The sequence below is a fragment of the Cololabis saira genome, chromosome 6 (genome assembly GCF_033807715.1).
Source record: "Cololabis saira isolate AMF1-May2022 chromosome 6, fColSai1.1, whole genome shotgun sequence".
In the NCBI taxonomy this organism is placed as follows: domain Eukaryota; kingdom Metazoa; phylum Chordata; class Actinopteri; order Beloniformes; family Belonidae; genus Cololabis; species Cololabis saira.
The window spans coordinates 43,026,752-43,047,241 of NC_084592.1; the positions used below are offsets into that span (position 1 = coordinate 43,026,752).

Sequence of the window (20,490 nt, forward strand, 5' to 3'; positions counted from 1 at the left end):
CTGCGGCTGTAAACACATATCTCATTCTGATCTTGTATTGCTGCGAGCCGGTTTTTGTCTTAATTTTTTATTTTACAGCAGGAACCGCTGATAATAACAGCCCTGATAAAAGCGTGACATGCAGTTAAATGATGAATAAACGTGGAAATGTAAAGGTTTCCTACCGTCGGAAGCGGCCGCAGGGTTTGTGGTCATGCTGATGCGCATCCTGCATCGACGGCGCCTGCAGATCAGACTCGCCCTGACTCTCATCCACGTAAGACCCAGGGGGCTGCAGTACCGGCCGCGGCCGCCGGAGGCCGCTGTCGCCGCGCGCAGACAAGGGAGCGCTGAGCATGTACGTCAACGTCGCCGCCATATTGGATGTGGCAAGACAGCTCTGTAAACTAATACAAGTAAATTGACTTATTTTCATAAAGCACCTTTCTACAAAGAAATGTACGTTTTACGTCTCATTTATTCATTCACACACGCACTAATATACTTGGGAAACAGTTAGGCACCAAATATAATATATTTAATTTTCTCAGATGGCAAAAATAAGAACTTTATTGATCCCACATAGGAGTAATTCATGTTATATCAGCTATAGAGAACAAAGTAGTGCCGAAAAACAATATATATCCCCCCTCACAAAAATAAGAAAAATAGAGAAACATATTTTTTCATCAACAAAACAAATTTAAACATTTTCAAATAACAAAATAACATATTTGAACGATTTTTAAGACAATAAAATAACATTTGAACAATTTTTCAGACAATAAAATAACTGAAAAAAATCTAAAAAAAATGGCTCAAATATGTTATTTTGTTACTTGAAATGTAAAATATGCTTTGTTGATGAGAAAATATGTTTCCCTATTTTTCTTATTTTTGTGAGGGGGGATATATATTGACAAAATAACATATTTGAGCCATTTTTTTAAAGATTTTTTCAGTTATTCCATTGTCTGAAAAATGGTTCAAATGTTATTTTATTGTCTGAAAAATTGTTCAAATATGTTATTTTGTTACTTGAAACAGTTAGGCACCAAATATAATATATTTAATTTTCTCAGATGGCAGAAATAAGAACTTTATTGATCCCACATAGGAGTAATTCATGTTATATCAGCTCTCTATCATTTTTCTGTTATTTTATTGTCTGAAAAATGGTTCAAATATGTTATTTTGTTATTTGAAAAATGTTTAATATGCTTTGTTGATGAAAAAATATGTTTCTCTATTTTTCTTATTTTTGTGAGGGGGGATATATATTGTTTTTCGGCACTACCTTGTTCTCTATAGCTGTTATAACATGAATTACTCCTATGTGGGATCAATAAAGTTCTTATTTTTGCTGTCTGAGAAAATTAAATATATTATATTTGGTGCCTAACTGTTTCCCAAGTATATTAGTGCGTGTGTGAATGAATAAATGAGACGTAAAACGTACATTTCTTTGTAGAAGGGCGCTTTATGAAAATAAGTCAATTTACTTGTATTAGTTTGCAGCGCAGTCTTGAACATCCAATATGGCGGCGACGTTGACGTATCGCAGCAGCGGGCAAGAACACTCGGCGTCTACGTATATATGTCTATGTTTACAGCCTACAGTATAAACTTGTATTTACAGCCTATAAAGTTATTTTCTTTTCATACAAACAAATGAATTAGGTATCTTAGGTAATGTAACTTCAACTTAGTGTAAATATTTATCAGTAAATATAAACTGAACTTGTTGAAAAGATATTATCACATTTGTACATATAAAAAAGACCTGAGTTTGTTTTAATCAGAATCAGAATCAGCTTATTTGGCCAAGTTTGAACATTGCCCGACAAGGAATTTGACTCTGGTTATTTTGCTCACTGTACCCAGATTTAAAAAGTAGCAAACAGTAACTAAACAAATGTGGCACTTATTAACATATATACAATTAAAAAAGTGAAAGGTGCAGCAGAATGAGGTAGATATGATTAGATTATTGGGAGGTGCATTGTTACAGCATATGATTGTGATATTATAATTACTATTATTGTTACTTCTTATTCCGTATTTTAGTTCCTGGTGGAGATATTTAAATGTTATTTCCTGCCCATTCTTATTGATTGAGGCATTTCTCAACAATAATATCAGCTAAAACAAAAAAAAAAATTCTAGACATATAAGAATGTCTTCATTGAAGTTAAATGGTTTGCAGATTTTCTATAAATATAAATCTGAAATATATCGGTATAAATAGTTATTCAAATGAGAGATTATTTATTCCTCAACTCAATGAAATGGAACAAGAATATTTAATATTTGGTGGTTATATTCTGTGTAGGAGTTTCTTTTCACTTTGCAGTTACAGCAACATTTTATTCCACTTTATGCCGTCAAAGCCTCCCTGAAGGTAAAACTGCATCTTGCATCTTTTGTTTTCTTCTTTCCTTCAAAGAAAACAACATTTACAGCAACAACATATTTTTCTCTCCTTTATTTGCAACACTGCAGACAAACATGACAAATGTGGACAAAGTCATTCAATACATTTATCCAATCTGGAAATTTTGGCAACGTTGTAATCTGTTTTTCTCTGTATTGAGACCCACAGATCTCTTTCCTAAGTGCTTTACAATAACTGTAATCTGGAATTAGAAGCAACACAAAATCAAAAGCTATGAAATACATAAAACTGGATTTAAAGTCAATATGAACCAATTTAAAACTACATTTTTTAATTTACTTTAATATTACTTTGATATCTCTCTATTTTTATTTACTTTAATATTACTTTGATATCTCTCTCTTTTTATTTACTTTAATATTACTTTGATATATTATTTTATCTACTTTGATATCTCTCTCTTTTTTATTTACTTTGATATTTCTCTCGTCTTTCTTTACTTTGATATTACTTTGATATATTATTTTATTTACTTTAATATCTTTCTTTTTTATTTACTTTGATATTACTTTGATACCTTTTTTATTTACTTTGATATCTCTCTTTTTATTTACTTTGATATTACTTTGATATATTTTTTATTTACTTTGATATCTCTCTTTTTTATCTACTTTGATATTTCTCTTTTTATTTACTTCGATATCTCTCTCGTCTTTCTTTACTTTGATATTACTTTGATATATTATTTTATTTAGTCAAAGTCAAAAGTCAAAGTAGCTTTATTATCGTTTCTTCACATGTCAGACATACAAGGAATCGAGAGGACGTTTCCCACTTCCCTCGGTGAAACATATAAAGTGCGCAGGCACAACAGATAAAAATTTAAAAAAGATAAAGATAAGATTTAAAAAAGATTTTAAAAAGAGTTCACATGAATAAATACAACACAACACAGACATTTACTGGAACTGACCTGAGTGCAAAAGGCAATTTTTTGTTTTGTTTTGTGCAGTATGTAAAACAGTTTTGTAAATATATATTAAAAACAGTGAGCAGTAAATTAAGTGAAGTGAATTTACTTTGATATCTCTCTTTTTATTTACTTTGATATCTCTCTTTTTATTTACTTTGATATCTCTCTTTTTATTTACTTTGATATTACTTTGATATATTATTTTATTTACTTTGATATCTCTCTTTTTTATTTACTTTGATATAAATTTGATATATTATTTTATTTACTTTTTTTTTTTTTTTTTTTAATAAATCCAGGAAACTTTCATCTCCGAGCTGAAGCTGAAACTTGTGGCCCCCCTGGTGGCCCCCCCTGATCCTGACCCCGGGGCCACCGAAACTCCCCGGAGGCCCCTGAACGGAGCAGACACACCTGGAGACGCGGCTCCAGGTATCAGCCAATCAGAGCCCGGCGGGACCGCGCCCATGCAGCCGCAGTATCGGAACTCGGGACGCAGGTGAGACTCAGCAGGTGAGACTCAGGTGAGCGCAGGTGAGTCGCAGGGGCCCCTCAGGTGTGGGAGCCAGCAGGTCGAGAGGAGAGCCGGGTCCGACACAGAAGCAGATTTCTGTCCCCTGGAACCAGGATGATGGACGGATTATCCTTTTAACCCCCCTGATATTCTCTAAACTCCAGTAAAACCCGCTCCTCCTCCGCCATGGGTCCGAGCTGCAGAGCCGCGGTCCTGCTGCTCCTCACCTGCGCGTTTTTCACTCTTCCTCGCCGCTCCGGAGCAGAAATCCCCCCGAAACCGAGCGTCCCGACCCACCATGTGACCATCCTGCCCCCGGTGCAGCCGGACAGCGGCCCCCAGGCCTATCCCGAGGAGCAGAAGGACAACCTGCCCGTGTTCACCATGGACTACCCGCGGATCCAGATCCCCTTCGAGATCACGCTGTGGATGCTGCTGGCCTCCTTCTCCAAGATCGGTGAGTGATGACCAGAGCTGGTAGAGGAGCCAAAAACTGTACTCAAGTAAAAGTACTGTTACTTCACAATAATATGACTCAAGTACAAGTAAAAAGTAGTCATCCAAATAATTACTTGAGTAAAAGTAAAAAAAGTCGAAATGTCAAGAAAAAAGTGGAAATGTTAAGAAAAAAGTGGAAATGTCGAGAAAAAAGTCGAAATGTTGAGAAAAAAGTCGAAATTTCGGGAAAAAAGTCACAATTTCGAGAGAAAAAGTCAAAATTCAGAGAAAAAAAGTTGAAATGTCAAGATTAAAAAGGAAAGGAAAAAGGAAGAAAAAAAGGGAAAAAAAGAGAAAAAATAAGAAAAAAAGAAAAAAAAAGGTCAACCACTTTGGTGAAAAAACTACTCAAGTACTGAGTAACTGTTGAGTAACGTCTGATTTTTTTTTTTTTAACACAACCATTCAAACGACAAAAGTACAAAATAATCATATTCAGGCAAATTAAATCAATAAAATAATAAAATTAATAAAAAATAGCTTAAATTAAAATAATCTTAAAGTAAATACAAGTACTTTAATAAATAATACAATAAATAAAATAATAACAGAATAAAAAAATAAATTAAGCACTAGTAGCACAAAATTTCCAGCCTTTGTACTTTTCTTTTTTAACCAGGCAGAACTAGAACAAACATGAACTCATAGAAACTCTGTGTGTGTTTGAGTCTGTGTAAATGTGACAAAACATGCAAATACAAACTTTTTTCCCAAAGAATCACCCAGTGATGTCATGAGATTGACGCGTACGTGGATAAAAGGGATAAAAGAAAAGTAACAGCTCAACGTAGTCTAATGTAGCGGAGGAAGAGGAACAGTTTCTTCTTCACAAATCTACTCAAGTAAAAGTAAAAAGTATAGTGATTCAAAACTACTCCTAAAAGTACAACATTTCCCAAAACTTACTCAAGTAAATGTCACGGAGTAAATGTAACTTGTTTCTACCCACCTCTGGTTACAGCCTATAAAGTTATTTTCTTTTCATACAAACAAATGAATTAGGTATCCTAGGTACTGTAACTTCAACCAGTACTCGAGTTGTAAAAAAAAACATCAGGGGGGATGGTGGATTCTATCATATGGGGACAGATAATTTGTGCTAATTTTTTCAAGATTTTTTGCTTGTAATAAGAAGATAAATCTTGTCCCACTGGCAGATTTTCCTACTTATTTCAAGTGAAAATTCACTTGAAACAGGTGAAAATTGTCAAATAAGTTATTTTTCTGGTGTTATTTTTCTGGTGATGACTCTAAATGTTGAAATAGCAGTAAAACCACATTCATTGATGAAATGACATAAGGGATGGAAAGGGGGGATGTCAGTTTTACAGGGGGGATGATTTGGGCCGTTTTTATTTCAGGGGGGATGCCGTCCCCCCTCATCCCCCCTCAACTCCAGTACTGGTGATAATAATATATAAACAGGGCTGCTCCTGACTAAATTGGGGCCCTAAATGTTATTTGGAGCCCCCCCCACTCGACCTCAAACCTCTCCCCATCCCAAATGTATCAATGAGTGCGTTTACATGGGAGGTTTAATTCCTCTTTAATTCAGAATTAAAATTAAACCCGATTTAAAATGAGTAAAAATTAACATGTAAACACCTAATTCTGAATGAAAATGGCCATTCCGAATTAAACTTAATATATGTGGTCACGCTTACGCCAGAATAGAGAGAGTAGCAGTAATCCAGTCTGGTGTTAATAAAAGCATGGATTATAGTCTCCAAGTATCCTTTTACTTTCAATAAAATCCCTATATGATAAAAACTGTTTTTTACAACTGAGCTGACTTGGCGATCAAGTTTTAGCCCATCATAAAATATAACCCCTATCTTTACAAAAGACTTAATGTTGGGTCTAAGGCAGGGGTCGGCAACCCGCGGCTCTAGAGCCACATGCGGCTCTTTAGCGCCGCCCTTGTGGCTCCTGGAGCTTTTTCAAAAATGTTTGACCTTTTTTTTTCCTTTTTTTCTTCTTTTTTTCTCTTTTTTTCTTCCTTTTTCCTTTCCTTTTTTAATCTCACCATTTCGACTTTTATCTCAAAATTTCGACTTTTTTCTCAACATTTCAACTTTTTTCTTTGGCCATTTGCCTTCATTCTAAGGCTTATACAAGACTTTTCATTTTTTGCGGCTCCAGACATATTTGTTTTTTGTGTTTTTGGTCCAATATGGCTCTTTCAACATTTTGGGTTGCCGACCCCTGGTCTAAGTGGACCCAGAAAGCCAGAAGTCTGCTGGACCGAATCCAAACATTGAGTGCGTTTACATGGGAAGTTTAATTCCTCTTTAATTCAGAATTAAAGTAAACCCGATTTAAAAAGAGTAAAAATTACCATGTAAACACCTAATTCCGAATGAAAATGGCCATTCCGAATTAAACTTAATTCCAAATAAGTGGCTGCTTTATTCCGATTTTAAATCTGAATAGAATAATACCGCGATCATGTTTACACTCATTCCGCTTTAAATTAATTCCGGTCTTTCTGCGCTGCTCGTTCCCTCGCCCGTCTGTCTCCATGACACTTATATTCTGCACTTGTTTTTGAATCAAAGTTTCAAGGTGGCAGCACGCAGTAAACGCTGGTCAAGCAACTAGTGGAGAAGACGGGATAACAGTCGATTATCGGTTTAAATTAAAGTCAGTTGGACTTGACAGTGACCCGTACAGTTACCAAGAACCAGTGGTCCATGGACATTAATATTTGGTACAGTTACCAAGAACCAGTGGTCCATGGACATTAATATTTGGTACAGTTACCAAGAACCAGTGGTCCATGGACATTAATATTTGGTACAGTTACCAAGAACCAGTGGTCCATGGACATTAATATTTGGTACAGTTACCAAGAACCAGTGGTCCATGGACATTAATATTTGGTACATTTACCAAGAACCAGTGGTCCATGGACATTAATATTTGGCCACGAAACGAGTTTCCTGATATTTATATGTATTAATTTCTACACCGGGGAAATACACGAAGCAAAGCTTGAAGGCTTACAAAAGTCTTGACGCTTGGTCCGACTTCAAGGCAGGATTTGTTGTAGAAATTAAAGTGGTGAGGACACCGAACTTTATGATTTGACCGTTTAAGGTTAGCTACTAGGGATGGGCGGTATGGACTAAAAAATGTATCACGATAATTTCTGGCATTTATCCCGATAACGATAAAAATGACGATAAAAAAAATACCAATTCAACTCCATTTTTTTAACTATAAATCTATCACCACATTCAGTCTTTGGAACCCCCAAATCACTGCTCTAAAAGATACTAAATTCTACTAAACTACACCAATTGAATTGATAAAAAGTCCACCTGTAATGCAAAACTTTTCTTTCTTTCTTTCTTTCTTTCTTTCTTTCTTTCTTTCTTTCTTTCTTTCTTTCTTTCTTTCTTTCTTTCTTTCTTTCTTTCGTTGTGCGTGGATTTAACGCAGAACATCAACGGGAATTTATCGTTTTTACCGCGAGATGACAAATTCTTACCGTGGGGAATTTTTTTGACGGTTTATCGTGAACGGTAAAATATCACCCATTCCTATTAGATACCCAAAAATCCAACATTACCTGATACAAAATGGGAACCGCAAATCCACGTTTCGGTGTCTGGATCCAGTTGTTTCTGTGAATTGCAGCGATCCATTTGTCTCTCTTAAGCTTATTTTCCGTCAGTCTGTAAAACGATAACTCCGATTTCTTGCTAAATCTATGAGTACAGTCGATCGCACAACAGCTCTTTCCTATTTTAGATGTTTTCCAGTTGCTCAAACTGAAAGATTACGCTGCCAATCGGTCTTTCTGCCACTCAGTCTTTCTGACACTCAGTCTTTCTGACACTCAGTCTTTCTGACACTCAGTGGGCGAAACCCGCTGTGAAGTCTCATCTGTGACGTCATGCACGTTCCCTCTCTATAAAGTAACTGATGTATCTGGATCCTGCAGGCTGGTCGGCCCGGGTTCATCAGAATATGTGTCCCCCCAGGTTTCCACGTGTACCACAAGATCACGGTGTGGGTGCCGGAGTCCTGCCTGCTCATCAGCATCGGCCTGATCGTGGGGGGAATCATGCACTCGGTGCACGAGGAGCCGCCGGCCGTCCTCACCACCAACGTCTTCTTCCTGTACATGCTGCCCCCCATCGTGCTGGACTCGGGCTACTTCATGCCCACCAGGCCCTTCTTCGAGAACATCGGCACGGTGGGTAGTAGCCCTGTTTTGAATGGATTCTCATATTAATTCCTAAAAATCGATTTGTATGTCTAAAGATCGATTTTTTTTTTTTTTTTTTCATACTTTTGGTATTTATTTTGTTTATGCCCAAAAAAGCAATGTTTTGTTGGACACGAGAATAACTGGTGCCTTTTTTTTGCCTTTTAAATATGTTTAACCCTTGTGCTGTCTTTGGGTCAAAATTCTTCTATCCTTCTTTCCTCCTGCCATGCTCTCTCCTTCCTTCTTCCTTTCCTCTTTTCCTCCTTTACTCCTTTTTCTTCCTACCTCCCTTTCGTCATTAGTTCCTTTATTACCTTCTTTGCTTTTCCTTCCTTCTTTCCTTAATTTCTCCATTCCTTCCTTCTTCCCTCCCTTCTTTCTTTCCTTTTCTCCATTCCTTCCTCCCTCCTTTCCTTCCTTTCTCCCTTCCTGATTCTGGTCTGCCATTAAAAAAAAAAAAACAAATAAAAAAAAAACAGTTTTAATTACACTAACCCAAATCTACGGAAGAGTATTAGGGCCAGGCAAGAGAAAAATAAAAATAATATTTTAGAGGAGGAAGATTATTTTTTTCATTATGCATTTCGGGAAAAAAGTCGAAATGTCGAGATTAATGTTGAAATACAATTTCAAGAATAAAGTCGAAATTTCGTGAAAAAAGGCGAAATTTCGACTTTATTCACGAAATATCGACTTTTTTCTCGACATTTCGACTTTTTTCTCGAAGTGCACATTCAAAAAAAAATGTGGCCTTAAAATATTTTTTCTCCTGCATGTCCCTAATACTCTTCCGTACAAATTGATATCAGAATCGGATCGAATCAAATCTTGATAATTGATTCTGAATCTTAAGAATCGTAATCGATTCTTGACATTTAATTCCCAGCCCTAGTCAGTAGTGTGGTTCCCCTGACAGAGGTGCACCATGAGGTGCAGATGTTTGACGGGTGCCCCCCCATCCCCCCCAGGTGCTGTGGTTTGCGGTGGTGGGAACTCTCTGGAACAGCATCGGCATCGGCATGTCCCTGTTCGCCATCTGCCAGATCGAGGCCTTCGACGTGCAGGACATCAACCTGCAGGAGAACCTGCTGTTCGCCGCCATCATCTCGGCCGTGGACCCGGTGGCCGTGCTCAGCGTGTTCGAGGACGTGTCCGTCAACGAGCAGCTCTACATCGTGGTGTTCGGGGAATGTCTGTTCAACGACGCCGTCACAGTGGTGAGTGTCCGCAGGGCCGGTTCCCGGGGCCTTAAAAACCCCCCACCACCGTTTAGATCTGATCTAAAGCACTGATTCTCGGCTAGGCCGGTGTTGGAAAAAAATCGATTTTCCGATTCTAAATCGATTCTCATATTAATTCCTAAAAATCGATTCGTATGACTAAAGATTGATTTTTTTATTAGGGCCCGAGCACCTTCAGTGCGAAGGCCCTATTGTATCTGTAGGAATTTTTCTTTTTTCTTTTTTCTTTTTTCTTTCTTTCTTCTGACGAAAGGAGGGCCTTTTTGCCCCCCTAAACGTGCCCAAAAAGTCACCAAATTTTGCATGCAAGTCAGGCCTGGCGAAAAATTTGATATTTAATGGTTTACATTAATGGGCGTGGCAAAATGGCTCAACAGCGCCCCCTTGAAAACTTTGTGCCTCAAGCCCCACGATACGGTTTGACGTACATGCACGGAAATCGCTACACACCTGTATCAGTACACAACTTAAAGAAAAGTCTCTTGGCGACATGGCCGAAACCGAACAGGAAGTCAGCCATTTTGAATTAATCGTGTCACTTTGGCGCAATTTATGCCATTCCTTCGGCAGTTAATACGGCCCGAACCGTAACGTGCCCCCAGGTGTGTTATACATCAAAACGTGCGTCTCCATCCTGCGACAACACGCATTACTTTTCTCTTTCAAAAGCGTTACCGTGGCGACGCTAGACGCCAAAAAGCGCGCCCACCCTTCATCTGGTTGGTTCAGACAGAAAAAACTTTGCGCCTCAAGCCCCATAATACGGTTTGACGTACATGAATGAAAATCGGTACACTTCTTTATCATGTCTTTACTTAAAGAAAAGTCTCTTGGCGCCATGGCCGAAACCGAACAGGAAGTCGGCCATTTTGAACATTCTGAATTAATCGCGTAATTTTGGAGCAATATGAGCCATTCCTTCGAGAATTAATACGGCCCGAACCGTAACGTGCACCCAAGTGTGTTATACATCAAAATGTGCGTCTCCATCCTGCGACTACACGCATTACTTTTCTCTTTCAAAAGTGTTACTGTGGCGACACTAGAAGCCAAAAAGCGCACCCCCCCTTCATCTGATTGGTCCATATTTGATAGTTCCCCAAAAGTCACCAAATTTTGCATGCAAGCCAGGCCTGGCGATAAATTTGATATTTCATGGTTTGCATTAATGGGCGTGGCCTAACGGCTCAACAGTGCCCCCCGGAAAACTTTGTGCCTCAAGCCCCACAATACGGTTTGACGTACATGCACGAAAATCGGTACACACCTGTATCATGTCGCAACTTAAAGAAAAGTCTCTTGGCGACATGGCCGAAACCGAACAGGAAGTCAGCCATTTTGAATTAATTGTGTAATTTTGATGCAATTTATGCCATTCTTTCGGCAATTAATACGGCCCGAACCGTAACGTGCACCCAGGTGTGTTATACATCAAAATGTGCGTCTTCATCTTGCGACTACGCGCATTACTTTTCTCTTTCAAAAGTGTTACCATGGCGACGCTAGACGCCAAAAAGCGTGCCCCCCTTCATCTGATTGGTCCATATTTGATAGTTCCCCAAAAGTCAACAAATTTTGCATGCAAGCCAGGCCTGGTGAAAAATTTGATATTTCATGGTTTGCATTAATGGGCGTGGCCTAACGGCTCAACAGCGCCCCCTAGAAAACTTTTCTCTGCCATAACTTTTGAATGGTTTGACATAAAGAGTCGTGGGTGGTGTCATGGGACTCGGTATTGAGTCCTTAACCATAATTGGTGCAAATTAGCCCCGCCCCTTCTTCGGATTGGTTGTCCCTTTTTTCTGCTATATCTTTTGAATGGTTTGACATAGAGAGTCGTGGGTGGTGTCATTTCTGATATGCTTATGGGGGGCGGTGGCCGTGAGTGCGAGGGCCCGTTCATCGCTGCTTGCAGCTTTAATTTTTATTTTTTATTTTATTTTTTTCCATCGTTACATTACAACTTTTGGTATTTTTTTGTTTAGTTTAGTTTTGTTGCACACATTTCATTACTTTATATACCGTTTTGGGGTTACATTTGCATAAAATACTAAAAACCAAATTTAAAAAAATTTAAAACTGAAACGCAATGTGGAAAAAAATAAAACCGATTTCATACGGCGTCTGTTTTCTGCCCTGGATCTGTTCATATCAGAAATATAATTCATGCAACAGCTCAAAAAACTGTTTTTTTTTTGTCTTTTTTTTAAACTTTATTTTTGTATTTTAGTTTTTAAAGTAACACAAATATAACACAGATGTACATTTCATCATTACATTACAACTTTTGGTATTTTTTTGTTTAGTTTTGTTGGACACATTTCATTATTTTATATACTGTCTTGGGCTTACGTTTGCATAAAATGCTAAAAACCAAATTCTCAAAAATTAAAAACCCGAAAAACACTGAAAATGGAAAAAATAAAAGCGATTTCATCCGTTTCTATTTCCTCCCTGGATCTGTTTGGTAATTCTGCCCCACATGATGTTTCTGAAAGCAGTTCTATCAGCATTCTGGGAGCTGATTGGTCCTTACAGCATCATTAGCTGCTAATACTTGCTGTTGAATATCAATATAATACTAATTTTGCAGAACTACACTTATATATTTCATGCAACAGCTCAAAAAACTGTTTTAATAACATTAACCCAAATCCATATCGGAATCAAAGAGACGATGCAGTTTAAACCTCAGATTGTACAGAATTAACGGTGTTTACATGCACAAAGGTGAAATAAAAACCTGCAACAACCGAGAAAGAATTCCAAAAAGACCCAAAAATATCTAGTTTTAGCTGAATATCCACTAATTTAATATATAACATGTACTAGTAAAACTATCCTCATAACCAAGCTTTAAACGTAAGGCTGACAGACTCAGCTGGTGTTTTCCTGTAAAATACAAGAAATAAAAAAGTGAAACATCTTAGAAATAGTTCTCAAAATACTCAAGAAAATATATAGCTTCACCTTTACCTGAGGAAAAAGTCACGGATCCACTGAAACCTGTCCGCGGCCCCCCCAGTTGAGAATCACTGATCTAAAGAATCCAAACCTCGGTTCAAATCAGTCGATTTAACACAGAATTCAAACTAAAGTAGGTGATTTGTTGATACTTAACTTCACCTGTAAGCCGTGTTTACGCTTGGAGTGTTTTTGAGAAAACAAACTAAATCTTGCTCCGGGCCCCTAAAAGTCCTCGGGCCGGCCCTGTGCGTGAGTGTAACTTTTCAACATCGCTCTTTAGAGCATTCAGGACTGATACTTTGCATTCTGGCAGAGGTGTCAAAAGTATTCACATTCTTAACTCAGGTAGAAGTATAGATACTAGAGTTTAAAAATACTCCTGTAGAAGTTGAAGTATCAACTCAAGTTTTTTACTCAAGTAAAAGTATGAAAGTACTGGTTTTAAAACTACTTAAAGTGTAAAAGTAAAAGTAATGTAAGGGGGAAAAAAGCCCTTAAGGACAAAAGCCATTGAAAATGAATGTATCTTAGTAATAATAATAATAATAATAATAACTAGAAAATTTCTGGAAATTTTGATATGGGCATGCCCTACTGCCCATTCGTCCCCTCTTGCTGCTTTGGTTTGGGGCTGTAGTGGTTGTGTTCGGGGTGGTTCTATGTCAGTTTGAGGTGTTTTTACGCTTGTATTTCATTCATTCCTGTGCTCCCAATAGTTATTAATGGGGCGCGCTTTTTGGCATCTAGCGTTGCCACGGTAACGCTTTTGACTGAGAAAAGTAATGCCCATCGAGGCAAGATGGAGACGCATCTAACGATGTATGCCGTGCATGGGTGCACGTTCCGGTTCAGGCTACGTTAACGGATAGGTTTTTTTTTTCACCATGGTACAAAACCCCATCCGAATGAATGGGGCCATTTGGCCTGGATTTTGACATAAAATTTCCTTAATTCCCAGCTTCATGAAATTTGAGTATGTTGAATTCCACAGCGTGCCGAGTCAGGGGACATTTGTACGATGTCTCTACGATAACCTGTTGCCTAGCAACAAGCGTCCAAATTCAAACAGAAATAAAAAAAAAAAATGAAAGGTCAATATCGCGAAAACTGTAGTAATTAGCATAATGAGGTTGTAGGGGCCGTTACTGCCAATCGGGCCGAGTGTTTGAAAGTTTCAACCATGTCTCTACGATAAAGTTCGGCCGAGCAATAAGCGTCCGAATTTTCGCCTTTTTTTTTGCTTTTTGGCATCTAGCGTTGCCACGGTAACACTTTTTACTGAGAAAAGTAATGCCCATCGAGGAACCATGGAGACGCATCCAACGATGTATGCCATGTATGGGTGCATGTTCCGGTTCAGGCTATGTTAACGGATAGGTTTATTTTTCACCATGGTAAAAAACTCCATCCGAATGAATGGGGCCATGTGGCCTGGATTTTGACATAAAATTTCCTTAAATCCCAGCTTCATGAAATTTGAGTATGTTGAAGTCCACAGCGTGCCGAGTCGGGAAACATTTGTACCATGTCTCTACGATAACCTGTTGCCTAGCAACAAGCGTCCAAAGTCAAATGGAAAAAAAAAAAAAAAAGAAAGGTCAATATCACAAAAACTGTAATACTTGGCATAATGAGCTTGTACGTACCTTTAGGGACAATCAGGCCGAGTGTTTGAAAGTTTGAACGATGTCTCTACGACAAAGTTCGGCCGAGCAATAAGCGTGGGAATTTTCGCCTTTTTTTTTGCTTTTTGGCAACTAGCGTTGCCCCGGTAACCCCTATTACGGAGAAAAGTAATGCCCATCGAGGCATGATGGAGACGCATCCAACGATGTATGCCATGCATGGGTGCACATTCCGGTTCGGGCCGCATTAACGGACGAAAAAAAGTGCGGAATAAGAATAATAATAAAAAGAAAAGGGAAACCTTTTCTAGATACTAATATATCGCCTTCATTTTCATGTTTTTCCTCGTTTTTCCGGCCGTGTTTTAGTTTTTGGGGATTTTTTTTTTCCACATCAGAGCGGGGTCATGCTGTACACCCGCTGGTGCGCAGTGGGACTTTTGCGACTTTAGCTTGTTAGCAAAATGCTAGCAACATTGCCCTTTGGGCCATTCTGGACGATTGCAATATGGTCATGCCATTACTTGGCATGCCCATAATAATAATAAATAAAATAATAATAATGTAAATATATTAAAGAAGCATATATGTGTACTATTGAGCATTAACATGTGTTTCAGAGAGCAGGAGATATGATGACTAGTTGCCTATAAGTATTGTAATGGTGCAAAAAGTCAAACTTCAGAGGCATGTTATCATTTATCCTAACCTTTATTGGAATGTACATCCAAGTTTAGTTGCAGGAATCTGAGGGAACGGATGTAAGAACAAAACTGGACAAGAACATCTGAAACAACCACAACCAAATTCACTCTATCCGGATGGAGCAATTTAACTGGATAGTTTTTTTTAAAGGCCGAAATGAAATAGAGTAACGAGGCTGTTTTTAAATTGTAAGGAGTAAAAAGTACAGATAATTGCGGGACAATGTAAGGAGTAAAAGTAAAAAGTTCTTAACCAAAATTTCTACTTAAGTAAGGTAACAAAGTATTTGTACTCCGTTACTTGACACCTCTGCATTTGGGGATACTATTTACTGTGAAAACATGAGTTCCATGAGTTCCACTTTAAACTGTTGACAAACACAGCAGCAGCCCGGCTGAACTACACATGGAAACACCAGATACAATGTAGTTGTGGTTTGTATCAACATGTGTATGTATGTGTATATACAGAATATTGTGATAAAGTTCTTTATTTTCTGTAATGCAATTTAAAAAAAAAAAATGTCATACATTCTGGATTCATTACAAATCAACTGAAATATTGCAAGCCTTTTATTATTTTAATATTGCTTATTATGGTTTACATTTTAAGATTAAGATTCCCAGAATATTCTAATTTTTTGAGATAGGATATTTGAGTTTTCTTAAGCTGTAAAGCATGATCAGCAATATTAAAATAATAAAAGGCTTGCAATATTTCAGTTGATTTGTAATGAATCCAGAATGTATGACATTTTTGCATTACAGAAAATAAAGGACTTTATCACAATATTCTAATTGTCTGAGACAGTCCTGTATATGTGTGTGTGTGTGTGTATATATATATATATATATATATATTCCATTTACTTTTTCTTTCCCTATTCTGAAGGTTTACTAAAGGGTGAAGCAGCAGATTCACTGCTTGTGCATCGTGTGAAGCTTTTTCAATTCTTCCCACTCAAACACTCGTCCTCTGGTTTCATTAGATATTGTAAAAACCAGTCGTCCATCTTTCCGGGTTACCGTGCATGTGTGAGTTTAACGTGTGTGTGTGTGAGTTTAGTGTGTGTGTGTGTGTGTGTGTGTGTGTGTGTGTGTGTGTGTGTGTGTGTGTGTGTGTGTGTGTGTGTGTGTGTGTGTGTGTGTGTGTGTGTGTGTGTGTGTGTGTGTGTGTGTGTGTGTGTGTGTGTGTGTGTGTGTGAGAAGCGCCGGCGCTCCGACACAGTTCCCAAACTCGTAAAGCCGAGCTGAGGGAATGTCGGTGTCGTGAGTCAGTAAAGAGCCGTTTCTGCTCGGAGCCTGTTTGTTCAGATGCTGCTAAACCAGTTCTGAGGTCACTCTCATGTACGTTTGGTTGTTGGGAGGAGTCGACACACATGCACGCCTGATACCTGAGCTCCCGCTCAAACACCAAACACCCACCCGCTTTCCTGTTTCCCTCATATTAGTTAAATCTCTTCGTGTATATAATGTGCTAAGAGCTCTTTACTCTCATATTTAAATCCTTTATTTATTCCTGCAGTCGCTCCTTTACCTCCCGACTCTTTTGTACAAGGTCAAGGAAATAAAATGTTTGGAGAAAAAGCTATAGGACATGTTTTTAAGTATTAAATTGCCCCGACCTTTTTAATTTAGCAGCTGAAGGGAAAGGAAAGTCCAACAGACGCCTTTTCAGAAAAATTCATATTTCCAGAAGCTCAAGTGCTTCCACTTCAGGATGTGACTGATAGGAGTTGACTTAATGTACGACTGCTGCTGTAAAAAACTAAACAATGAACCACTTTACTTCAGAGAAGCTTGAAAAACGTGTTTTGAAAAGCTGTTTTTAGATGAGTCACGAGTGGGTTTTATGATGTCAGCATTTTATTACAACAAGGACCTTTTTCAGATTATTATCTCGACGAGCATTTTAACTTCTCTTCTTCTCAAATAAAGCTCTGGGGCCGGATTCACCAGTATGTTCTTAAGAACGATCTTAATATCTAAAATTAAGAAGGTCATAAGAAAGTTCTTAAGTGCAATTCCTCAATATTTTCTTAAGAACCGTCTTAAGAACTGTCATTTCTTACGAATTTCTTACTTTTCCTACTTAAGAACTTCTTAAAATATGTCATTGCACGCGCCAACAAACAACATTTATATATACATATATATATTATATATACAGGTACATGTAGTTTGCGTCTTAACCGTCACTCACTCACTAAACATGGAGAAGGAGAAAAAGAGATGCAGGAACTTTTCAAGGTTATGGGATGAGATTAATGTGTTGAAAAAAAATACTATTGGGGAAAATTAATAATAATTAACTACCACGCTAACTAACATGCTAACAAACAGTCTCTTTGTGAAATTAATTACAAAGTATATCCTCAAACTATGACCTACTAGTCTAAACTTGTCTAAAATGTGTTGAAAAAGGTGATATTAGAGTATTATTATTATTATTATTATTATTATTATTATTATTATTATGTTTCACAGAAGACATTTTAAGACAGGTCAAGGTTGTCTTAAAGTTAGGAAAAAAGTCAAGAACAAATTGAGAACTTTTATTTCAAGAATACCATTTATTCTTAAGTTTTTTCTTAAGAAGAAACTTAAGAAGAAAGTTGAGAAAATACTTACCGGTACTTGAGAAAAAAATGACACTTAAGAAGATTTTTTTTCTTAAGAATGTTTTGTGAATCCGGCCCCTGGTTTTAGATGGTTTCTTAAAGAGTTCGTTAGAATTAAATAAGTGAACGGAGCCAAGTTAAAATCAACAGAATATTGAAGATGCAAACGTTGGAGATGTTTCCTGCAGCGTTCAGTCCGGTGGGAGGATCTGCATTTATTTAAAATTACTTTTAGCCAAAGAGTCTGTATTGTTTCCAGGAAGTGAAATTAACTCAAAACCACCATAAGTCGTGTTATCATAGCGAGGGCATCATTTTAATGCTTTAATTTCCTCATATTATTTAAATCTCTTCGTGTATATAATGTGCTAAGAGCTCTTTACTCTCATATTTAAATCCTTTATTTATTCCTGGAGTCGCTCCGTTAACCTCCCGACTCTTTTGTACAAGGTCAAGGGAAAGAAATGCTTAAAAAACAAGCACAATTTCATATTTCCAGAAGCACAAGTGCTTCCACTTCAGGATGTGACTGGTAGGAGTTGACTTAATGTACGACTGCTGCTGTAAAAAACTAAACAATGAACCGCTTTACTTTAGAGAAGCTTGAAAAACGTGTTTTGAAAAGCTGTTTTTAGATGAGTCACGAGTGGGTTTTATGATGTCAGCAATATTATTGAGCACTTTAACTTCTCTTCTTTTCAAATAAAGCTCTGCTTTTAGATTGTTTCTTAAAGATAATTTAATGAGTTAACGGAGCCGAGTTAAAAACAGAAACAGAATATTGAGGATGTTTCCTGAAACAGTCGGATGCTGCGGGTTCAGAGCGTCTTTTAAAAGTTTTAAAGTTACTTTTATCCAAAAGAGTCGGGATTGTTTCCAGTAAGTGAAATTAAGTAGCGAGGGTATAATTTTAAATAATGTGGCTTTTATGCAGTTTTTTACTATTTTGTAAGTTTCAGACTTTCATCAAAAATAAAACGAACATTAATGATGTGGGTTCAAATACATTTATTAAGGAACAAAAGAAAGTACAGCTTTTTATACGACTCATTGAAAAGTGCTTAAAGAAATGAGGTCACCGCGCCGCGGACGTATGGAGCCAAATCAAGGCCAAAAGTTTTGCTAATTTGAAAAACTAAGATTTGAACCTGAAAAAAGCTGTTTTAGACCGTACTTGGCACCAATCGCAGTATAAAAGCAATAAACTATGCCAGACTGTACAGTTCAGTTTGACATTTTCCCCTTCCACATACTACCGTGAACGCGTTTCAGTATTGTTTTTTGCGATGGCGTCCGCTCCGCCAGGACAAGCCGTGGGCCCCAGCACTCACGGTCTAAAACAGCTTTTTAAACAGAAATGTGTCACTAGTATCCGTTTTTTCCACTGCCAATCACGTGAATATAGTGTATATACAGTGTTGATTCATACTTCTACTGATAACTTCTGCAACCTACGTTTCCTGAAGGCAACATGACTGAGGAACGTCCCCCGCCTTCTCTGTTATGCTGTCACTCATTATGCCACGCCCCTTTCCGTTGAAGCCACGCCCCCCACGCCAGATCGGGGCCAAAAGTCTGAAACTGGAAAAAAGATGTGAAACTGAAAAAAAAGATGTGAAACTGAAAAAAAATAAGTTAATGATCAAAACTTGAATTTTCAGGTTCAAATCTTAGTTTTTCAATTACAATTTTATTTTCAAATTAGCAAAACTTTTGGCCTTGATTTGGCTCCATACGGACGCTGCTGAGCGAGTGTTTGGGTGAACGACCTCCCCGTGACCTCTGTCGTGACCTCTGCCGTGACCTCTGTCGTGACCTCTGTCCCCTGCCCCCCCCCCAGGTTTTGTACAACATGTTCAGCTTCGTGGCGGAGATGCCGGTGGTGGAGCCCACGGACGTGTTCCTGGGCGTGGCCCGGTTCTTCGTGGTGGGCCTGGGCGGGATGGGCTTCGGCGTCCTGTTCGGCTTCGTGGCCGCCTTCACCACCAGGTTCACGTCCCGGGTCCGGGAGATCGAGCCGCTCTTCATCTTCATGTACAGCTACCTGGCCTACCTGGTGGCCGAGCTCTTCGCCATCTCCTCCATCATGGCGTGAGTACATCCCAACGTTTAATTTCTGATTTGATTGTGATTTGAAGATTTTATTTCCAACATGCAGGATAAATAAAATATAAAAAGGAAAAAAAACAGAATACAAATATAAACAGGACTGTCTCAGAAAATTTGAATATTGTGATAAAGTCCTTTATTTTCTGTAATGCAATTTAAAAAAAAAAAAAAAAAAAAAAAAAAAAAATGTCATACATTCTGGATTCATTACAAATCAACTGAAATATTGCAAGCCTTTTATTATTTTAATATTGCTGATTATGGCTTACAGTTTAAGATTAAGATTCCCAGAATATTCAAATTTTTTGAAATAGGATATTTGAGTTTTCTTAAGACATATAACAAGAGTTTCAATAAGCTTACTTATAAAACACACATACCTACTTTAATAACTGTTCTATACAGTGATATAATACTCTATTATATGTATATATAAATATAGTAAAAATCAAACAAATCAAAGCAAACTAAAGAAAAGAAAAAACGTCCAGCATTTAGTTGTGCTACTATGTATGTATGTACTAATAGAAGTAATTATAATGCATAGTATTACATTATCATTACTTTACTATAATACTACAATATAATAGAGAACAATAGACAGCAATGGTATAACGATATACTTGAATAACTATAAGAGTAGAT

At 37.7% G+C, this 20,490-nt stretch overlaps 1 protein-coding gene across 1 annotated transcript in view; it reads left to right on the top strand.

Annotated features, from left to right (window-relative positions):
- Positions 1-3,919: 3,919 nt before the first annotated feature.
- slc9a2 (solute carrier family 9 member 2) overlaps positions 3,920-20,490 on the top strand; it is a 41,189-nt gene continuing 24,618 nt past the window's right edge. The window contains exons 1-4 of the mRNA XM_061724620.1: positions 3,920-4,318; positions 8,349-8,563; positions 9,547-9,795; positions 19,577-19,827. Coding sequence (XP_061580604.1) covers positions 4,048-4,318; positions 8,349-8,563; positions 9,547-9,795; positions 19,577-19,827 — 986 coding nt within the window. The 5' untranslated portion in view covers positions 3,920-4,047. The remainder of the gene's footprint in view (positions 4,319-8,348; positions 8,564-9,546; positions 9,796-19,576; positions 19,828-20,490) is intronic.